Source organism: Brachyistius frenatus, unplaced genomic scaffold (genome assembly GCF_029030835.1).
Source record: "Brachyistius frenatus isolate BFR_SWC_R1_liver_20210118 unplaced genomic scaffold, ASM2903083v1 Contig_23, whole genome shotgun sequence".
Lineage (NCBI taxonomy): Eukaryota > Metazoa > Chordata > Actinopteri > Embiotocidae > Brachyistius > Brachyistius frenatus.
Window position 1 is genome coordinate 1,580,150 of NW_027210622.1, and position 22,647 is coordinate 1,602,796.

General features: G+C 39.6%; 1 protein-coding gene across 2 annotated transcripts in view; it reads right to left on the reverse strand.

The window, feature by feature from the left end:
• Nucleotides 1–22,647, reverse strand: part of rhbdl3 (rhomboid, veinlet-like 3 (Drosophila)) — a 63,252-nt gene that overhangs the window by 30,420 nt on the left and 10,185 nt on the right. For both annotated transcript variants that reach the window (XM_069697261.1, XM_069697262.1), the window contains exon 4: nucleotides 1,019–1,177. In XM_069697261.1, the coding sequence (XP_069553362.1) occupies nucleotides 1,019–1,177 (159 nt within the window). The remainder of the gene's footprint in view (nucleotides 1–1,018; nucleotides 1,178–22,647) is intronic.

Consider the following 22,647-nt stretch of genomic DNA (forward strand, 5'->3'; position numbering starts at 1 on the left):
CTAAACTGCTTTGAGCTTTATTAAAGGTATAATGCACCCTTTGCCAATTCTAATGTTTTTTTTAGCAAGCTATATGAGCATAGTGGTTTTAGTATAGTAGATTTACAGAAATAATGAATGATTCGTGAAAGTTAGAATTTATTACGTTGGAATAACTATAAGCTACAATAATTAATCATTTCTGAATATAATGTTTTGCATAATGCTGTCTATTTTTTGTTCACAACAGCAGTCTCTTTACAGTTGAATGTAACACACGGCTCACACCTCACAGTGCTGAACCTTCGTCTCCCCCCTTTTGTCAAGGAGAATAATTACAAAAACACTGTTGACACGCGCTTATGTCGGTGGCTCCGCCGTAGCCTAGTCTGTTGCTACCGTTGTAGCTGTAAAACAGTGGATGAATATTGGATAAATGGTGGATAAAATTAAGCAAAAGGTACCCCAACCCCGCAAAATGATTTTTATTACTATCAGAGGTTGGTTTGACAACATTTGGAAAGTCTAGAGGAGCCCCATGATTGAATTATTTCATCATCATTCAAGATAGCATATGGCTAAACCGTAAGTTAGCTGGCTCTGCTGGCATACTGTAAGCTTCTGGTGTGCATGCTCTGCAAATTCACCACGGTCAGTTTGCATTCATTCAACCAGCACACACATGTCTTGCCAGACAGGAGATGTAAAATCTGCAGTATGAAATACAGTAAGATTTATCTGGCAGTGATAGGCGTAATGTATAAAAGAATTTATAAAAGATCTTGAATGTAATGAACGTTCATTTGTGTAAATGTTCAGGTATATATCTTTAAATTTCAAAGTGTGAGCAACTGTCAAGGGATTGATTAAAATTATATCCATTGTTATAATAATGATAACCTCGGATGAGGAAGATGTTTGTATATACATTATATTGATATTAAAATGACATTCTAAACCCAAATATAAATACGAGAAAGGTCACAATAAAGTATTGAACAGTGATGTCGGTCAGTCTAAAAAAGTTAAAACATCTCACCAGGTTGACAAAGTCCTGGTAGCAGATCTTTCCATCAGCGTTGCCATCGGCGAGGGCCAATAGGACTTCAAGTTTGTGGGGGTCAAGCTCTGAGCCGTGGGTCGCCAGCAGGTCCCTGAACCGCTCTGTACTGATGAAGCCTGAATTCTCTGGGTCATACTGCAAATGAACAAGATAATGCATAAATGACCAAAAACTTATGTTATCTGTTTGAAAGCAATAATATTGAAGTGTGAACATAACAGAATAAACACAGATACATCTCTGCTTGAAGCAAACATGACAAACAAACAAGTACTTCACAGCCACAACACACATGCAGTACATCAAAAAGGCACTGGAGATAAATAAATATATTAGAAGTTTACCAGTGGTCAGTATCACCCAGTGCATAATTTTTTTGTGCAGCCACACATCAAAACCCCAAAAAACCATCAGCAGTGGTTTAGTCAGTTACAGCATCTTGAAAAAAAAAAGCTCTGGTTGCCCTGAAAAAGCCAGACCGTTGAATAACTTTTAACAGCTTTGGATTTTATTTTGAAATGACACTCAGCACCACATTTAACCACAGGCTGTTTTTCACTTATTTATAGCCAGAGCAGAGGAAGCATTCAAATGTATCTGAAACAAAAAAAAGTCAAATATTCTGACAAAACTGAAAACATTTGAAAAGCTGAAAATTCAAAAGCTCTTCAGAACAGTGATTGCTTAAGCACTATTCTCCATCTTTGTTACCCTTGATAATCGAGGTCCCACACGCTCTTTTCTTTTCTTTGTGTTTAATAGCATAGGCCTTCAAATCTTAAAAGGCCATATATAGTGAAATTGCTACTTGATATTATACAAATATAAAATATAGAAATACTGCATATTCTGTGTTTGACGTTACATCCCAGAGAGATTGGACTCATGAAAGAGGCTTACTGACTGCCGAGAGGTGAACTCTGTTTTTGGAATAGTCTGTTGGTAATTCTGCCAAGTGACGCTGCTGTTGATGCCCTAAAACAAGGATAAAACAGAGAAAAGCTACAGCTGTGTGACAGTGTCTGTCTGTTCAGTTGAGGACAAACTAGCCCGGAAAATATCGCAATCGAGGATTTGAATGTCAGGTTGTTTGTGGATGCAGACAGAAGACAGCTGCTACCATTTTGTTTAGTGTACCTCTCTGTGTATGTGTGTGTAAGTGTGTATGCAGATGAAACTGTGTCTCTTTGTATATTTGCAAATGTGCATTTGCGCATTCATGCATAAAGATGTGACATTCAGACAATATTAACCACCTGCCAGATTCCAACACCCCTGAACCAGAAATAGTGAGAGTACACACGTGTGTGTTCGTGTGAGTGTGTGTTTGCCATATGCCGGCGTTAGCAGAGGCTGAGTACAGCCAGGCTGGCAGCAGGTGCTCTGTGCTTGACCAAGTGAGGACATGGAAGAGAAGTTTTGGCTCTCCCTCGTGTTGTTTTTGTCCATGTTATCTAACAGTGATGATGCAGTTTTTATTCCATCTTAAGGGTACAGTTATTGCTACATTTTCCACTCCTGTCATCCTAGAAATCTGGCTGTAAAACTCACCGTGTATATTCAAACTTAGCCTAAAAATAATGTTCTAAATTCTGTGGCAGTTGATAATTGAAGGTATTGTCTACAAAATTGACTTTCTGTGATTCTGTGTGACATGTATGCTGATGTTATAGTAAGTAAATTAGGAGTTTTAAAGCGATACTATTTGGCTTGGAATGACTCATCAGAAGTGGGCAGACTGGATTATTACAAGTCTCTCAGAGGAGATGAACGTTGGTCTGTTCTTTTGCAGATGGACACTCGTCCCCATCGACACCTGTCAGCACACAATGAGGGAAACCATAAGGGTTTCGCCAACTGTCACATTAAAAGCATGAAGGATGGCAGGAAGATTATTTTATTTATTTTTTTTATTTTATACACTTTATTAATCCCCGAGGGGAAATTTCTTCACTACAGCAGGGGGGCTCTCAGGGGGGAGATGCTGCAGCAGGCTGCCACTAGCGCGGCGCCAGGTAACCTGACCTAAGGTGCATGTTTTTGGATGATGGGAGGAAGCCGGAGAACCCGGAGAGAACCCACGCAAGCACAGGGAGAACATGCAAACTCCGCACAGAAAGGCCCAGGACCGGATTCGAACCTGGAACCTTTTTTTTTTGCTGTGAGGTGACAGTGCTAACCACTGCACCACCGTGCCACCCGTTGGAGAATATTTGGGCACAAGTGTAAAAACAAATACGGCAATTTGAGTTACCATGATGGAATATGACACACAACTGTACTTGTAATGTATGTTTATCTACAGGAGGAGGAATTGGTAACGAGATACCCAGAAATCTGACAAAGGTGTTTGGATTTTAGCAAAGTAAGCATTAGAGCAGCCAACAAGCAACTGCAATAGCATTTCAGGAGTGATACTATGAATTAAAATGTTACTTCATAAAGAGTTTTAATAAAATCATGATTAATAATGAAACTAACTAAGATTAATTAAGTCCATACATGACCTTATATCTTTACATTACATTTCATTTAGCTAACGCTTTTATCCAAAGCGACTTACAATAAGTGCATTTCAACCATGAGGGTACACAACCCAGAATAACAGGAATCAAGAAAATACAATTTCTTCAAGAAAGCTAAACTACAAAGTGCTATCAGTAAGTGCCATTTTAAGTGCTACTAAAGTTCTACTGTTCAAGGTGAAGTCGGAAGAGGTGCGTTTTTAGTTTGCGGGGGAAGATGTACAGAGTTTCTGCTGTCCTGATGTTGGTGGGGAGCTCATTCCACTATTTAGGAGCCAAGACAGCAAACAGTCGGCAGTACTTTTTCCGGCTTCATGTTGACTTGTTCCTTTCTAAGCTACATTGCATCTGGATTATGTACAAGACGATGTGACAACTTGCATATCTGGGAAAGAAGTGTGGGATATGTGAGCGCAATGTGAGTAGCATCCTGTTTTGGTGAAACAGCATCAAGCCTTTGAAGCATTCTGGTGAGTTTGCAATAAGAAAAAAAGGCAACCTGGGATCAAAGAAGTAACCAGAAGTGAGCTATTCATTTATGACAACTGGTCTGAATGTGCCATCTGAAGAAGAGGAGGAGGAAGGAGGTGTTGCAAAATATAGTTCCTGTTAAACTAGCGGACATCCTTCCATTGACAGTACATGTTTACAGTTGTATCTTCATAAAGAACAAACCCTGAATACAATGGAACTTGCACTAGATCTGACTACAACAACACACACACTGCCCCCTTCACTTGCATATGTGCAAACATCTCCTTTTCTCTTTCTCAACACACACACACACACACACACACACACACACACACACACACACACACACACACACACACACACACACACACACACACACACACACACACACACACACACACACCAGATGCATCAAATGTAAATTCTACTTTCCTAAAGGAAGTACAAACCTTATCTTGCAGTAGATCAGCCGGTTTTTGCTGAGGACATTTTGTCATGATGAAGTAACGTCAGCCAAAGCCAGTCTCACCTCTCAGTGTGTGAGCAAGACAATATGTTCAGTGTGTGTGTGTCCCTGTCATATTGTTTGTCCCAGACTGTGCAGGGTCATTTCCAACCAGGACTAAAGGATTACAGTCCAATCCAAGACCCTTGCCGCACACCTCCCCCTTCTCTCTCACTGTCACTCCCTCCACCATACCAAAAACCCCAATCAGCCTCTCGCCCCCTTCCTCGCTCCACCCCACGCAGAACACCCCCATACCCTACATTCATGCAGTCCTCCTCCACTCTCTCCCCTCACTTTCTCTTTGTAAAGCAAACACGCAAGCTCCCTCAGAAGAAAAATAAATAGTTCAATAAATCTGCCTGTTATCTCTTTTCCTGCCACTCACAGATGCAGGCAGCCATACATTATTTTCTTCACACAAACACTTCCCTCACTCCGTTTTGCACCACCACAGGCTTCATAGTTGAGTGAGCGCACTCTGAAGTCAATGGGCAGGCTGCTGGGTGGAGCTGCAGAGGGACATGCACCCGACAATGGGCCTCTGATGGCAATTTCATGCAAGGTTTACCCAGTCCCGTCACTCCAATTAGTGATCATTTGCTTTTGATGCAAGTCCATGCAGAGAGGGACATTATATAACACAAGAACAACTCCCCATCATGGACTTCGCAAGCTTTACAACAAACTAAAAAATAAATTTGCAGATTAAATATTTACTGCAAGAGAAATAGCTAAAATTTTAATGAATTAAACACTGGATTTTTTGTCCCAATTAAATTAATAATTGTTTGTTTAGAATAGTAAAAATGCTCATCATAATTTCCCATGCCCAAGTTCACATTTCTAAATTGCTAATTTAGTCAGGTGTTCAGATACTTAGATTAGATATTCAATTTATTGCATGAACTATTAAGATTTGTTTAAACTTTACTCTTTTCATATTGACTGTGTTACCAGAGTTTATTTATATAATATTTATTAAATACACTTTGTAATAGATTTGCTTGGTCATAACATTGGATTTTTTTTACATGTTGGAAAAAGTGTAAGCTCCACATAAAAAGAAGATTGGAAACTATATATTTTTTAAAGTAATCTCCTGATATTACATGATGAGAAGAGGATTTTGGGTAATGTCCTAGTCATACGTTGGTAAGTATTTAACTTGTGCATGTAAGAACATATACCAGATTGAGGATATTATTGCACTTTAGGCCAACCACATTTTAATTTTCATAACTATGTTATTGCCTCTGCACCATAAGGCCTGTTTTGCATAGAGAGAAGGGCGTATGATGCAAGTCACTGAGATTAAAATAAACACACACACACACACAACACACACACACACACACACACACACACACACACACACACACACAAATCCTGGTACAGACATAATAACACAAAACATCCACTACCAATGAGCTTTCATATTAAGGGCGTCTAAGCAGTCTGTCAGTGCAGAGGAGAAAAGGCAGCAGAGAGGGAGGGGGTCAGGGACTAGAGGAGGGGTGTGTGTGTGTGGAGGTTGGGGGTTGAGGCTTTGGCGAGGGGGTGCAGATTGGACACAATGCAAGGCTTTTTGTCTTCAGCCTCATTTTAATAAAGCTGAATATTAAAGAAGTAGAGAGTAGGCAGTTTGTAAGGGTCAGCCAAGAATGCAAGTTTGCATAGAGAGCCTGGAGAAAAGAAGAAGCTCTGAGCAAACAGTGGAAAATAAGCACAAAACAACTGAAGTCTGATGAAATGTAGCCTAATGTCATATCAAGTGACTGAAAAGAACCAACAACAGAAGACCTCTGCTGTACTTTGGATGTGATTAGGATACTGCAAGCCATTAACTTGTTTTCCAGAGTTACATCCCTTAAAATAAAGAGAAAAGCCTGGCAGGAGGTCCAATTTGATCAGCTTCACCACTGAGCTTCAGAACTATCTGACCCCTTGGACTTTCAGTGAGCTTTGACGTTTGACCCAGACTGATATGGGTCACTGTCCAGGAGCTGTGATCTACTGATGATCCGGTAAGCCTGGGGTAAAAGGGAGAAGGCGGTGTGGGGCATGAAGGGAGAGAGGTCTCGGTTAATTAAAAGAGACAGTGAGTATCAGTATCTTATTCCAGTATACTAACAGCAAACTGGTGGCCAACCACAAATCCTCTTATACCTACTACAATAAATAAACAGTCACGCAGGTGTACTGAATGCTGACGTATGATAATTTTGTTCTTTTGTGATCTTTTTAAATTGTTTCTCCACTGTATTAAAAGAGATCAATAGCTATACCACTGACAATAAATAGAGTATCTGTCTAATTTATGCTGCTTCTGCAGGAAATATTTCCCAAAAATTGTTGACAACAACATCATTAAAATTTCAGACAGGATGCAACCTGGGAGCTCTGCAGGAAACAGGTCATACTGTTCCATGTAAACTCAAAATGTTGGTTTTGAATGTAGATGTTTGCCGTGAGTCATCCTGACAGTCAGTCATTCTTTCACTGCTCGTTGTCTTCTCTGTAACATAGCAGAAGGGCTGTGAAACAAACTGACAGGGCAGGAAATCGAATCCGTATCCCTATAAAGTCATCTAATTTCCCACTGGAAAATAATTCAGTCATACAGATTCATGCAGTAACAGGCATGAAGCACTCATTCAGCAGCATGACATGTGTGATCTGTCTCACCGGGATGTAATGACACACACAGGCTTCTTTCCCGTTGTTAATGTCACTCTGCGATCAGTTATACTGTGAGGAGAATAACTTAAGTTGTCTGGTGCTGACGGTTACCTGAAAACAGCAAAGGTTTGTTGGGGGACAAGGACATGAAGCAGTAAACATGTTGCTTGAACACATGTGGCTGCTGCCTGAACAGTAAGTGGAGATTTCTAATGTCACACTTTTTAATAATAACATCCTCCTGAGGTGGTGAGGGGGGCATGACCACGGATAATCAGCAAGGTAGCACACAGTGGCAACACAAACCAGTTGCATGTGTAACCTGAACTGCAGAGATTTAACTCAGACCAATAGTTACTGTATGGATATAAGGAGGGACATAAGTAAAGTATTTTGTGTGTGTTTGTGTGTGCAAGCATATGCTGCAGGTGTGTGTGAGGAGCGAATGCTATAAATAAACGCTGCCTTTACGATGCAGGAGATTTATGTTTGGCAGCATCTTTGGATATTTAATCAGAGCAGAACGCAAACTCACTTTATTTGTGAGAACGCTCACATTCTCTGTGCAACTGTGTACAGTATATATACATTATATTCTTTATGTTTCACTACATGGTAAACATCCCTGTATTGATATTGTTCCTAAATCACGTGTGCAAAGCTCAATCACCATAAAACTTTGATTCTGCAAAACTATGCTCATCTTAAATATTTACTTTTTTGCATTGCATTTTACATTGTCATTTTGAGTATTAACAATACACATACATAACTATATTATTGGATCTCTGTTTATCATTATTGCTTTCTTCCAGTTAAATACGTGGTATGGAAAAGTGTAGTCAGCATATAGCCTGTCCAGCAGTATAATTACTTACAACCGTGCCTCAGAGTCCAACAGTGTGCACAACTGAGTTGTTGCTATTTTAAGGATCATGCAGTAGAAAAACAACAAAATCAGCCTCTATCTGCACAATCTGCCATACCACAGACAAAACAAGCTATTGAATTATCCAGTCACTGGCATATACTGCATTCTACAGAAAATCAAACATCTTATTAAAACTTCCAGCAGTATGGCTACACAGTACTGTTGTGTACTACACAAACACCTGCTTTACGGTAAAGATGATAGGAAGCTTGGCGATGTTAATGCTTTTATTTTAAATTCATACCTATACGACTGGAAGCTTCAAAATTAAAGGGTAATTACGGTATGAGGTGATTGTGTATTCCACTAGACACAAAATCTGTTATATTGCATTAACAGACTGGCCAAGACAGACCAATCAACTGTAGCTGACATTATAACAGAACATTTAATGAGCTGGAAGGTTGTTTGCTCTCCTAATGGCTTTCCTTTTTCTCTTTGAGAGTTTCCAAATTGAACTGCAGGCAGCTGGTGTCATAGTATATAATGTCTACATTTATAGCATGTTCGCAATATATTTTTGCACAACCTATTACATACAGCACTTCATCCACACTAACTGTGAACTGGTCAGCACTGCCTTGTCCTCTATTGTGTCTTTTGTCCTGTTTAGAAGTTTTGTCTTACACTCTTTGCACACATGCCCTTATTGTAGGTCTGTGACACCAAGTGCCTGGAGGAATGCTGTTTGGTCTCTCTGTCAGTGATGGTTGACATGATATAAAGCCACTCTTGACTCTTGACTCAATTTGAGTTTGGTAGAGACCTAAAAGTTTGGGAAGAAAAAGCAGGTATTTGGCAATGATATAAAAAATATGCATATATGTGCTCCAAAAGGGATACAAAATCTCTCTAACATGTGAGAAATGTAACTCAGCCAACCTCCCTTAGAAAAAATAGAAACAATTCAAAAGAAGCTTTCGTGTCTTTTTTAGTGCAGTGGAGGAAAACACTGGCAGGCAACCTGGAGCATGCTAACTAACCGATTAATCAGTCAGCCCTGATTATTGAGGAGTTACGAGGTCCAGGCATACACTCGGTTTCAAGAAGAAGCAAGGACTCACACTCACTCTCTCACACATACACTCTCTCTCTCTCTCACACACACACACACACACACACACACACACACACACACACACACACACACACACACACACACACACACACACACACACACACACACACACACACACACACACACACACACACACACACACACACACACACACACACACATGTTCACATCTCAACTATTTCTGACTACTAACAAATTAAACTGCCATAATTTTTCACCATTGCTATTAAACATTAACATATATTCTAATGAGCAAATAGAAGGTGGCAGCATGACCTAAATGATACTAAACCTTTAGTCTTTGTCACAACAGAAATTATTGCATGTCATAGTAGTAAAAGCACAGGTGTTGCTACCAATATTAATAATGGCTCTGCTCTTCTTCAAGTGTCACAGTAAGCCATCACAGTGTGACGGTGAGGCAGCATGCAAGTTACCAGGATCCTGAAACTGACACAACTAAATGGAATTTTGACAACATTAATTTTACTATTGACACATGTGAAATGTCAAAATGCTGAATGATCAGCAGATTTATTCACTAATAAACAGGGTCTAATCCTAATCTTCATGAATCTAAAAGACTATTACAGATCCACGGTTAATTTGGTCTAAACTGACCACAGGAGCACATAGACTGTACATCACTCTCGAAGCTGCAGTCTAAAATCTGACACTCAAAATGTACTCACTTTATGAGGCCAAAAGCAGGTGAGGTAAACAACTAGTGTTTGTGGGGTTATAAACATAAACTACACAAGTTATCACAGCTTGTGGGATAACACCAGCAGTCCACAAAGTTGTAAACAATACAGCTTCTTATTGAGACATTTACTGTCATTAATCTGTCATACTCCTCTCACTGAAAGCAGCATCCTTCCTTCTGTGTGTTTTATTTCTGCAGTTACACAAAAAACATTTCTTGAAAGAGAAGTCAGTTAGAGCCTTCTCTCAGACTTGATGGAGAGCCTCGCAATTTAATTTATCAAAGCTCAATCAGATTGAACTCTGAGTCAGATTATGACTGGAAACCTGAGTCTCAACCTCATCACAGAAATTGATGGGGAGGGAAAATTCAGTTTGCACCAGCAGTTCAAGTCATAAGAAAAGAACACAAACACAAACATTCTCACATGTATATACTGTATATGCAATGCGAATGTATGTACATGCATATATTCCTGTCGAAATGAAATCGTTTAAATCACTTCTCCAAATTTTCTATTACCATTGGTCTATAGATGTTAAAACAGCAAACCCCCATAGATTGTGGACATTTATACACACACATTAAAGAACCCATACACAGTGACTCCACATCCCTGTGTTTCCTGAGTACACCCTTGACATGAAGCAATTAGCAGCTCTAATAAAAAGCCTGCCTCTTTAAAGCTCGTTAGTCTCCCTGCTAATTACAATTGGAGCACCAGGGAGGACCAGCATACCACCTCATCCACTGGCCATCACTCTCACACACACTACAATGAAAAAAAAAGACTCACACACACACTCACCTTGTCATGTTAATAAGGCTTTTCAGACTGTGCCCTTGACATCAGAGGGGGTTTTCCGGTGTAATCTCTCTCTTGTCTCATCCCTGTCTCTTTTTCGCTCTCATACACATTCTTTTGTCACATTATCTGACACAGCTGAAGCAGTACATTATCAGTGCTATTGCCCACTGTAGGCTGGAAGACGCTCTGTGGTTATGGGGCTTATCATCGGCCTGCTGGTGGGGCCCAGACTCGGTCTCACTTAGGAGACTAGTTCAGGATGAGTGGAGCCGACAGCTTGTCAGCGGGAGGCATCTCTGAATGGGAGGGGCGGGGCAGTGATGTAGAGGTGAAAAGTTAAACACTCAGACTGACAGCTGACATCCCCAAAAGAATCAAGACTGTGACGCAGTGAGAAATCATGGGCACGGATGAGAATCTTGATTATGTGGTGAAGTGTTTGTGTTTCTTGAGACAAGGAGAAAGAGAAATAGAGACCGTGACCATGTAATGTGGGATGAAAATGAATATTTTGCAGTCCTTTTAACCTTCTAACCACAAGGTGGATGTAATAAAACATTGCCATGACACATGTATGTTCTCCAGAAGATGAATCCTAATGATTTTGACAATCCCCTTAATTTTCTCTTAACACCACCAGATCAGCATGTTTTTTATTGAAAAGTCTCATCAACTATTGGATGGATTGCCATGAAAATTGGTACATAAGTATTTTCCAGAGGAAAACGTTTTTATTTATGAGTAAACTACACCCACACATATGCTCACACAAAATAACACACAAACTACACTGACTGCTGTGTTGTCTTGTAAGAAAAAAAGTGCCAAGTTCACAGAGGTCGATCTGACATGACCAGGTGTAATCTCTACTACAGTCTGGGGTTGAACTGACAGCTCCCAGCTCGGGCAGGCACTGATGCTGACGGGGTACCAGTCGGTAGCGAGTTGGTTGTTTCATTGTTCTCTAACAGAGAGAAAATTCAGTTACCCGGACAAAAGCAATACTGTTGAGAGCAGAAGACGGAGAGGAATGTGGCAGCAAGTAATAAAAACCTACTCAGGAGAGAAATTGTTGGTCTAATTATGCTCTGGTACGTGTATCTTCTTTTAAACCTCAGATGGCAACACCTTTATCTGCACTGATGAAAAATAATCAGCTCAATTGGACTTGTGTGACACTGAAGCTAGATGACAGTCTTTAGTCTTGTTGTCGCTCAGATTATCTTTTCAATTTCATTATCACCAAAGTGTTCAAAATGAATTTTGAATGCATTTAACTGAAAACACATTTCTACCTGGGATTAACACAGATAGGTAAATGCAATACCTCCCTGCTCCTCCCAGTTAGATCTCCCCACTGGTGTCACTTGACAGCTGAGTGACACTGCGACAGGAGAGTGAGGCAGGTTGCAGAAGGAGGGGATGTGATCAGCCACAACAGTTTCACACCATTAATTACTCAGACATCACCTCCCCTGTCGTGAAGATTTCTACAGGAAAAGGTCAGCCGTCTGGCTCGCATAAAGACCAGCTCACCATGCATGTCACGGCACCCGCCGGCCCAGCCAGTGCTCTGCCCACGTCAAACTTTAGAGACATGACTAATGCCTCAACAAGACTTCTAATAGCCTCCAAAATGGCACAGCAGTGCCAGTGAATGCAGCCATAAACAACACCGAGACTCAATGGCTAAGGCCAAGGCCACAGACGAGTAAAGGGGAAGAGGGGAGGACTAGACAGAAGACAGAAAAAAAGGAATGGTGGGGCTAAAAACGAGGAAGAATAATGAAGAAGACACAAAAGTAAGGAAAAAGGAATAAATGGTATTATTAAAATAGGAAAAGGCATAAATAGGGGTGACCGTTGATTGGGACTAGATGTTACACTAACAATCATGTTGATCTGTCTTCTTTATATGATAATAGTAATGTTACACCTGTCTATGAAATAATAATATAACATAGTGATTGTAACAATAGTATTTCAAAAGCACCCAGACTTTAGCCTAATAGAGGTAACCAGCATAGCTTGGTGGATAGAAAACACTATTGACAACAGGCGGCAGATTAAAATACTACTTTTGATGGGTTAACCTTCCCCTGGGCACAAACCAAGTCCATTAAGCAACAATCTGACATAGCATACATCAGCGAGATACACAAGCTGAGAGAGGACTTTGCTTGAGCACAGCTCTCTATTATAACCCACTCCTATTAAACAGCAGCTCCTCCAATGGCTTCTCACCCACTCTGCTTTCTTTCCCTCGTTAGTCATGATTGAATGTGAGCAGTGTTTTCCCCTGGGAAACTCCGCTGAAAGACTGAGGGGGCAAGTGTTGCACAGACTGCACACTTGAAATTGTTATTTCCCTGGCTCTTTGTGGGAAAAGATGATCATTGTAAGACAGAGAGCATGGCTGAACACACTTTGCTTTGAAGTGTGAGAGACACAGGAACAGGAAGAGAGTCAAAAGAACGACTAATCACTGAGAGGTTTATGTGGGTAGCTCATATACTACACTCAACACTACATATACCAAAAAGAAATTATGATTTTTGTAAATCTCTTCCTTTCTGAATAATTCGCAACAAAGATTTTGCTTCACAAAAATGATCTTTTATGTTTCCTATCATGCATCCATCCTCTATATGAGCATTTACTGTAATGTCACAGAAACAAAAAACCTTATTCTTGCCTGAAGTCGGTCAAATATACTTTTCTTTTCATCAAGATCGACATTTTCCAAACCACTCTTCCACTTGTGACTGTCCTCCAAAAAAACCAGTCCTATAGGTCTTTTGTGCAAGCAGCCTATTATGACTCATAGTAAGATTTTAATGTTGCGAAACCTGAAGAGACAATCTGTTGTCCCGCAGAAATTGACACAGATTATTTCAATATAATGGTATAGGTTTTCCTTTCTAGTAGGAAACAGGTTGGGTGGATGGTTTGAATCAACAGTGTACTTAGGTCGAGCAGAATGCTGTGACAGCAAATGTTGCATATCTTTAAGGAAGTAATAAGTTCAACGTACAACCCAGTGCAAGTCAACATTTTAACCCAAAACATTTTTTTTCCAAACTTTGACCAAGTGTTTTTTGTGTCTAAACCAAGCCAAGTGCACAAATTTAGGAAACACTCCTGGTGGGTCACATTTGAGGGTGAGAATAAATGATCTATATATGGTCATATGGGTTTCAAGGACTTACTGTTCCACTCAGGGAACAGCGTAGAAAAGCATTGTGTAGAACAGGCTGTGAGAACTCAAGAAGGGTACTTGAATATAAACACATTACACACACTCACAAAGCACTTTATTACGTTGAATCAAATGCAATCCGATACATAAGCTCTGCCAGGAATTCTAGTTTTTTGTTGACATTGTCACAAAGGTAATAATTCTACTTTATGTTTTGAGGTTGTACTCGTCCACAATTAATTATAAAGGGTTCCTGTTATTTTGCCTCCCTCGTGTATTTTAATCAAGCTGACAAATTATTACTAATACTTGTAAAATTGGAATCTGGAGTTGTTGCAATAAATAGCAAAAGATTACACAGGTGTTCCTATAAAGTGCACTATGATTGTGTATATAGCAACAAAGCAGACGCTCATCATTTGAGTCTTTTAAAAAGGAATACTAAGTCAGAAAAATAATAGGCTACAGGTAATGCAGGGCAGACTGTACAGGTAAAAACTCAATATCTATGGATACTTTAGAACCACTAATCTACCTGACTCAAGTTTTTAAAAGATGAGAGGGAAATCAACTGAAAACTTCACTGGTGAGAAAAGTCCTTTCTGCACTAAAGCTAAAGTTCTCTCAGCAGGGCAGCTGATCCTACCTGGGGACACCATCCCTTCCTGCAAGTTATACCGAGTCAAAAGGTGACAGAAGTCATGGTATATTTCCCCCAATGTGTATAAACTTAATTAAGCCGGCACATTTGTTGTCGGCCCATTTCTCGGTATTGTGTGCCTCCAGCTGAAACTTTATTCTGCTGTTTTCGTTCCTAGCTATAGTTTACCTGCTTACTGTGTGTTTTCAACAGTGCGGTTGTCTGTGCTCCTGGGTGTGTCACCATACTTCCTATTGCAACGGGGGAGAGTACCTAGGCAGAGGTAGGAGCTAAAAACATCCCCACAAAACTTAGTTATCGGAATGAAAAGATTCTACGTTCCCCTGTTGCGTACACACAAAAAACAGGTAAACCCCTCCCACCATTCTTAGAACAGTGAAATAGTCCCTCCGTTCCAAAAGCGCCTAAAGTCTCAATATCAGCCCCCCCAAAAAATTTAAATTTAAAGTTAATTGCATTTCCTGTGAAGCTATATTCACTCAGGTTAGGTTTATCAGCTCTCACAGAGACAGCTGACATGCAGTCCCTCCTGGCCACAGTATCTCCAATCTCCTCTTCCTCCTTTTCTACTTCCTTTTCCTCATCCAGCCTTTCTCTCCTCTTGTCCTCCATCTCCTTTCATTACCTCTTCTCTCCACTGTGATGGGAAATGCACATAGTCTTCCACAGGTAATTGCTTTTTCTTGTGCACAGTCTAATGTACTCTCTCTGCTCTTCTTCTCTCATTTCTTTTCTACATCTAGTACACCATAAAACAGACAACTCTTACAACACACAGACCATAATAATGGACCAGAATGAATCTATACAAAACAGAATTTGGTTTCTTTTTAACTTCAGCCATGCACAGTAATGCGACGGTAGAAAGCATGCAATCTCAGATTTTAAAACAAATCTTGTATGATAAAAAATACTAAAAACATGAGAATTACAGATTGCTTCTTACAATTTTGGACCACTTTGGTTTCAAAATAAAATGTTCTAGGTAAGTCATCTACATTACTCATTCAGTCAACGGTGTGTCTGTCGGGGCTAATCAAAGGAGCGCTGGGTCACCTGTCTCAGTTGACAGATTAGAAGCCCTCATTCATCTCACACACACGCAGCCCCACATAAACGCTATCGTCTGAGGCCATCACAAATTAGCACGGGCCATCACTGTTCCCTTGCCAACTGGCCTGTAACCAGGCAACGTTGGTCGGTGTGAAGATGTCTTCAGTGCACGGATACACGCATGCACGCACACTCAGTCGGGGCTTAATATGTGTATAGGTGTCAGACAGTCAGGTATTTCTTTAAATCCTGCGACATCTGATCCTCATAATGTGCAGGACTGAAACACAGAGACAGCACAAAAAGCATGCGGACGCACCAGCACACACATGTACTGAACTTGAAGCAGCTTCACAGTTATTTATTCTGTAAAACCCTGATCCAAACCACAGGAGCAGACTCGCATTTAGTTACCACTTATGTCTCTTCATAAGTACATTTTCCGATTCGATCTTCATCATTAATAATTCTACATGATCTCCACACTGAAGGAGGATTTTCTGAGGGAACACGGTACTTTTAGTAAATTTATTCTTCAAGGTACAGTTGCACTAGTGCACAAATCCACTTATACGATATGAAAAAAAGATACCATTCATCATTTTAGTCAATCTGTTCAAGGTAGGCAATCTAACCAAGATAATAATTAGTGACTCATTCTGTCAAAGATTTACATAATATTAAAGAATATATTTGATTGTGTGAGCTCTGTCTACTTTATCTCAAGTGCACAATTCTTGTTTCTTTGTGATGGACACTTTAGCTCAGAATAATGTATGCAGAGGTGATGAGCTGTGCAACCTGTGTTCAGTGGGTCTGAGTAAACCTGATGTAATATTAGTTTCTGCTGAAGGTGTGAAATGTGCAACCTTTTCTTTTCTGTGCAACCCACTGCTGTAAATAATACTGTCATCCCCTTATATCTTGCTTGACCAACTACGGCTGAATAAATCAACACAACAATGCAGAGACCGCTAGCAAACCTTCCTTCATCCAACAGTCTTGGTTGTTCAGCTGAAAAAAGGAAAACAAGACTGCTGTACATAAAAAAAACTTTAAAAAAAACTGATGATAAACTAAAATAAATAACCGAATGAGATGAGTAATTTAGTTAATTACAAGTGTATATTTCAGAATTTGCAGCTTTTTATCTTGCGGTGCTCCTATACTAGTCATGTGGTGTATTATTTTACTTGTTGGAAGCTTTGATTATCAATGTGCATACTAGAATAATAAAAAAAAATATTTCAAGTTTATTTTTTTGTTTTATTGATTCCTCATTTAGAGTTGCAAAGTTAAAGTGAAGCACATTGAAGGCAAACATAATTGCTCAATGAATTATTCAACATTGTGACTGATACTTTAAATTGGAAATGCATTGGTTGGTTATACAGTTATGTTTGTCACAAAATAATTACATGTTTTGTTACCTCTTTATTGTGGCAGTAAAGAAACAATGTGAGATTTAATGGTGTTCTCCGAGTCGGGGCCTTCCACTGGACTGCAGAAAAACAAAATTATTTATTAATATATACTTTCAGTATAGCTGTAGAGAAATATATTCTCCACACTTGAGTATCTCAGTCACTTATAGTTACAGTGTCTGCCGTATAAGTCTAACATCCCTCAAATTAAAAAATGTTTATGCATCAGTTAACTGGGAACTTAACTGTTTTGGTCCTGTTGTGAGGATTGTTGAGGTTTAAAAATGAACTGTTGGCTGTTAAACACAGAAACAACAGTAAAAAAAACAGTTTGATCTTTGGTTTAGATTAGTTCTCAAGTGAGTGGTGTTGAAGGAGGTATAGCAGTAAAGAGAGTACATTATTTATGACATCCCTGGAATCATATTAATACGTTTTTAATAATGTTTACTAAAAGCTGTGGCATTTACTTTGACCTATAATATATTTGTAAAATAATTTTTCTATTTATTACAATACTAGGCTTGACTTGACAGGTGTGCATGTGTATATATGTGTTTGTGTCACTTTATGTTTTGTTGTAAATTGTATTTCTGGGTTTATTGTCTGTTTTGGAAATTTGTTGTATGTTTTGTGGAGCTGTTTTGTGTTTAAAAAAAAAAAAAGAAAAAAAAAAGGGTACACTGCCAATGCAATCAAAGCTTACAAGCTGCCAACATGTGTGATTACACAGCCACCAAGTGTAGTATTCAAACAGTAAGACCACATGCATACATGGTCTTCGTGGGGTAAAACTGTCCTCTGTTGCTTCTAACAGTAGTGATTTTTGTGGGTTCTGATGCAAACACAGTAGTTTCTTTGGAAATCTTTTATGTCTTTTGTGTGTTTGTGAAAGCAAATAAATGTCAAAATTAAAATCAAGTAATAAATGTCAAAATTGAAATCAAGTAGTGAAGATTTATCCTGAGAGAGTACAACTTGCATTTAACAGAATTTTGGAAAAAAACAACAACTAGATTTTAGAGCTAGACATCAAAGAGTGGGTGTGGAAAAAAGAGAAAGAGATATATTTTCAAAATTCTCTGAAATAGTCCAGACATGGGTTGATTTTGAAGCAACATGAAGCAGGACGGACTGGTTGATAGTTTAAAAAATGGGAGAGAGACAGACTGAAGCAGAGCGAGAGTGCTGTACTGCTCCCAGGACATCTCCAGAAGGAGATGGGATTGCAGCAGACAGTTGAATGGCCCCTCAGCAGGCTCTCTAGCATGTGTTCAAATAAACACTTTACCCCCTGTCGCTGCTTGTGAAAGCATTCACACTGGAGAAAAGCATGTGTGGGAAAAAAAAAAGAAAAACACACCACAGAATTCAGAAACAAGACACACACAAACAAACACACCAGGAGGAGAAAGCTTAAACCACAGCTGCTTTAAATGTAACTCGCACCAAAACCCAAACTCATTTGCGACGAGATATTCAGAAGTCAAAATTCTTGTCAAACACATGCATATAGACACAAAGCTGTGATAAGAGTATCCATGTCACTCAGGAGCAGGGCACAGACAGGTCAGCACAGAGACAAAGATGGAGTTTGATGACCTTTTCTGGCCAAACCTCCCCTTTACAACGAGGTGAGAACCCCTCATTAACGCCAGGCCATACCCCCCATCAAACATCCCCTCACTGCTCCGCGCATTCAGCAGCTCTTCACAGAAGAGGAAAGGGAACAAAAACAGAGGAGAAACATTTGTTTAATGAGCCATCCCCAGGCCGTCTTTCTCTCCCATTCAGTCCCCTCTGCTGCTACAGGCCTGCCCTGGGGTCAACTCCCCCACAACACTATAAAATCCCTGCACCACTGATGGCAGCAGTTCCATTCACAGTAGAGATTTATGATCTTTAATAGCTGGCAAATGGACCCGAGGTTGGGCTTCTTCGAGGGGAGGCCCCAGACTTATTTTCTTCAAATCTCAAAAAGAAAGGGAAAGACAAAAAAATAGGGAAAGCTGTGTGAGGCTTGGGGTGAGGAGGGGGGAGTTAATTGTGCTCTCAGAAACATTTTCAAGGTTGCCATCTGGGCCATGGGGGGATCTTTCAAACTGTCTGTCAATCTGCAGCTAATTCCACTCCCTTATCAGAGGGATCACACTACAGATGCAAAGGACATATTGTACAGGTATGAGGGACAAAATGACTTCTGTCACCACTGACATTTTACTTCCTGTGCCGTTTTAAAGCAATTTTTACAAGCAGAAGCTTTTATCAATCGGCTGCAATTAGGTGGTCAGTCAATCAGCTGTCTCCTGATCCTTAGCGGTGGTGGCAAGTCCCTCTCAGGCACCCTCTCCTTCATAATCCTATTCCCAAAATACGCAGAGGTCAGCAACCAAGTAACAATCCTCACTCTCACTATGACCAACTCTGCTTTCTTTTTAATCAGGGAAAAAGGGAGTTCTTTCAAACAGCAGTACTGAAGTTAAAAAAAAAAAAAAAAAAAAAAAAAAATTACTGAAAAGGCTGTTCATGGTAGTTAAGAGGTAAGGCAGAAATAATGTATTCATGCAGAAGCCCAAAGATTCACAGCCAACTTTTTGCAGGGAATTGACTTCCTTACTTTTTTAAAGTGTAATGTTATTGGATATTATCCATTTTACAGAAATATCATATTTGTTTAACAGTGTCTGACATGGTGAGAGATACGCTTATATATTTTGTCCCACGCAAAAGAATACTAGTTCCTTATGTATTTTTTGCTTGCCGATTTGGATTTAGTTTTCCACTGCAGAAAGCATTTCTACGTCATACATATAGCGACGCCACATGAAATTACCTTGAAGTCATCTTCAGGAATATTGCTGGGAACTAAGGAGGCCAAAAATTGACAAGAACCATACACTTGTATATTATAGTATAAGTACAGTTTTCATGGATATATGATTATATTCAACAAATGTGTAAAATGCTGATCTATTCCTTCCACCCTTGTGACGTTTAAAAGAAAAGCTAGCTCAAGAGGCAGATTGTTTGCCATTTCTTCCATCCCTATGTAGCAGAGGAGTTAATTTCTTCAAGATTCAGTTTTTGGTGTAAGAAAGAGAAAATAATGAGATGTGTGATGACAGTCAAGACAATAAAATGAACCTATGGACTTCAGTTTTTAGACAAACCATTCATGTGGCTGTGCCTACAAGAACTCTGCTACCTATACCCCATTCACAAGTTTATTTTATTTTGGAAAGACTGCAGTAAAAGTGGTAAATAAATGGGAATCCTTCTTCCACCTGAAATGGCAGTGTAAGTTATCACAATACTGGCAGCTGTTCCCTTTAAGGAGATGAGTCTTATCATTATGCCACCCTTAGTGCCAGACCCTGACAGGCTCCCCGATGAGCCACTGTATCTGCAGTAAACCGAGTGACAAAGATAAGAAAACCCCCCGTCTGTCCTGAAACTCTGAGAAGATTTCTATTAGACACAGCGACACTTTTAGTGTGATAGTGTTGTCGCAGGACAGGGCCATCTGAAGGCTCTCCTTGGCCTCGTTTTCACACCAACGTGCAGTTTGGTTGATCGTATTCCAAGTGAACAGCTGGAAATACAGGTGTGATTGCACCCAAGGACACACTGGGATTCGATCACTACAGCCAAATTTGGAGGTGACATGAGCACATAAAAACACAGATTCCCTGCTGGGCTGTCACAGGATTTGGGGTCAATTTACAGCCTAAAAACTTTTCAAATTCAATGCTTTAAATGGAAAAGACATGTTATTGTCCATTTACAGCACTTATCCCATCCCACATAACGGTTACTGTTCATATTCAGGACAATACAGCAAGAGCAAGTTGATATTCAACAGCTAGAGGGCAGGGCTTTGAGAAACCTTCAAATTGGTGCAATAAATAAGGTTCTCACTGCCCTACAGCAAAAAACAATAACAGATCTCTGAAAAGAATAATGTGCCCAAAGAGCAGTGGCATTAACACTCACAAGAAAATTTCAGTTTTGTCTTAACTCGCTTATTATCTAAGCAGAGCATGAACACATTGCAGCTGCAAAAACAATCTCCAAAGATCTCCGCTCTCCATACGGTGAGTAAAAGCTGTTAGGAAGTAAAACAAAAAGCCATATTATGTGCTCGAATACAGAACATGTGTTACCCACCTACACAGTAGCATGTGGTTATACATATTCTTGATCCACTATGATAAAAAAAAGAAATTACAACTTCTTATTATTTATGTAAAAAGCTGTTTTCTGAAAGTTGCAGGGAGTTCATGAGGGTTACCTATAGACTGAATAAAAAAAAGTGGATGTAGCTTCCAGGTCTAAAAAAATGAGGCTCAAGCTCCATAGACTCCAATTCAATTTCTCAAATAAATTATACAGTGAATATATTATTTTTCCACCAGTCAATTTGGTGTCGTTAGCTAAATTCCCTCCGTATTAGTTTTCTGGCGGTACATCCGAAAATAGTCCCATTCATTAATTTGATTTCAGGCCTCAAAAAGAAGCATATATGGGGGGCTTGTCTGTTTGATTGACAGGCCTGCGATGTAGTTAGGTTACCGCTATAGGTGGATGGGGCACAGTATCCTCGAGTTCTCAATCAGATCGTTAAAATTAAATGCTAATTTTATTCCCTATTAATTATCAAAGAGTCACAATACATCTGGCTCAATCATTATACACTGAATACTTCCAAATACTTCAAATGATCAGTATATGCTCTGCAGTGTATTTAATTTAGCCTTTTATGAAAACACACTAGGAGTCAACAATAACAGGACAACAAAAGGTGTTATGACCAACTAAACATAGCAGCAGGGAGTAAATGGCTACTTTTTGTGTATTGATGTGGTTTTGTCCTTGTCAGTTTGCCACTTCAGCACTTTGGCTCGGCTGGCAGGCTTTGGCAGTGATGCCCTGTAAGACGACACAGAGGGGACAGGACGGGAACGGAGATCTGTGTGAAAGCTAAGCACTGTCACTCACCTTGGGCATTTGCTGAGCTTGCCAGGAAAGGTTACCATGACAACAGCCAAACAGCCAGAGCATCTAGGAATTTCAAAAAAGCATGAAAGGATTTGAACTACAGGCCTCCTCGTGTTAATCCAGTTTCACTGTTCTCCCTATAAATAAACGTATTTAAATAATAATGTTGTCGATAATACATATTCTCATAATATTCCAACTTTACTTTTACAAACTTTTCACATGTGTGAAATAAGTTCAAGTGGCTTAAAAATTTGGATCGAGACCGAGGAAAAACCAGGGCTAGACCAGTTGAGAATAACCGTTCAAGTTTAAAAAAAATAATAATAACAATAATACCACACAAATTATGTCTAGTTATTACATTATTTGTGATTTCAGCATGTAGTTCTCCGCATGGGTAAACCACAAAAACTGCATGCAAACCTGGACATTTAGAAAATGAGAAAGCTACCTTTTTTTTTGCTGATTATTCACCTTAACTTAAATATTCTGTGAAGGTAAACAGCCAAATCCTCCCTGCCTTTCTTCAGGCACTCTGATCATAAAACTGGGACAAAC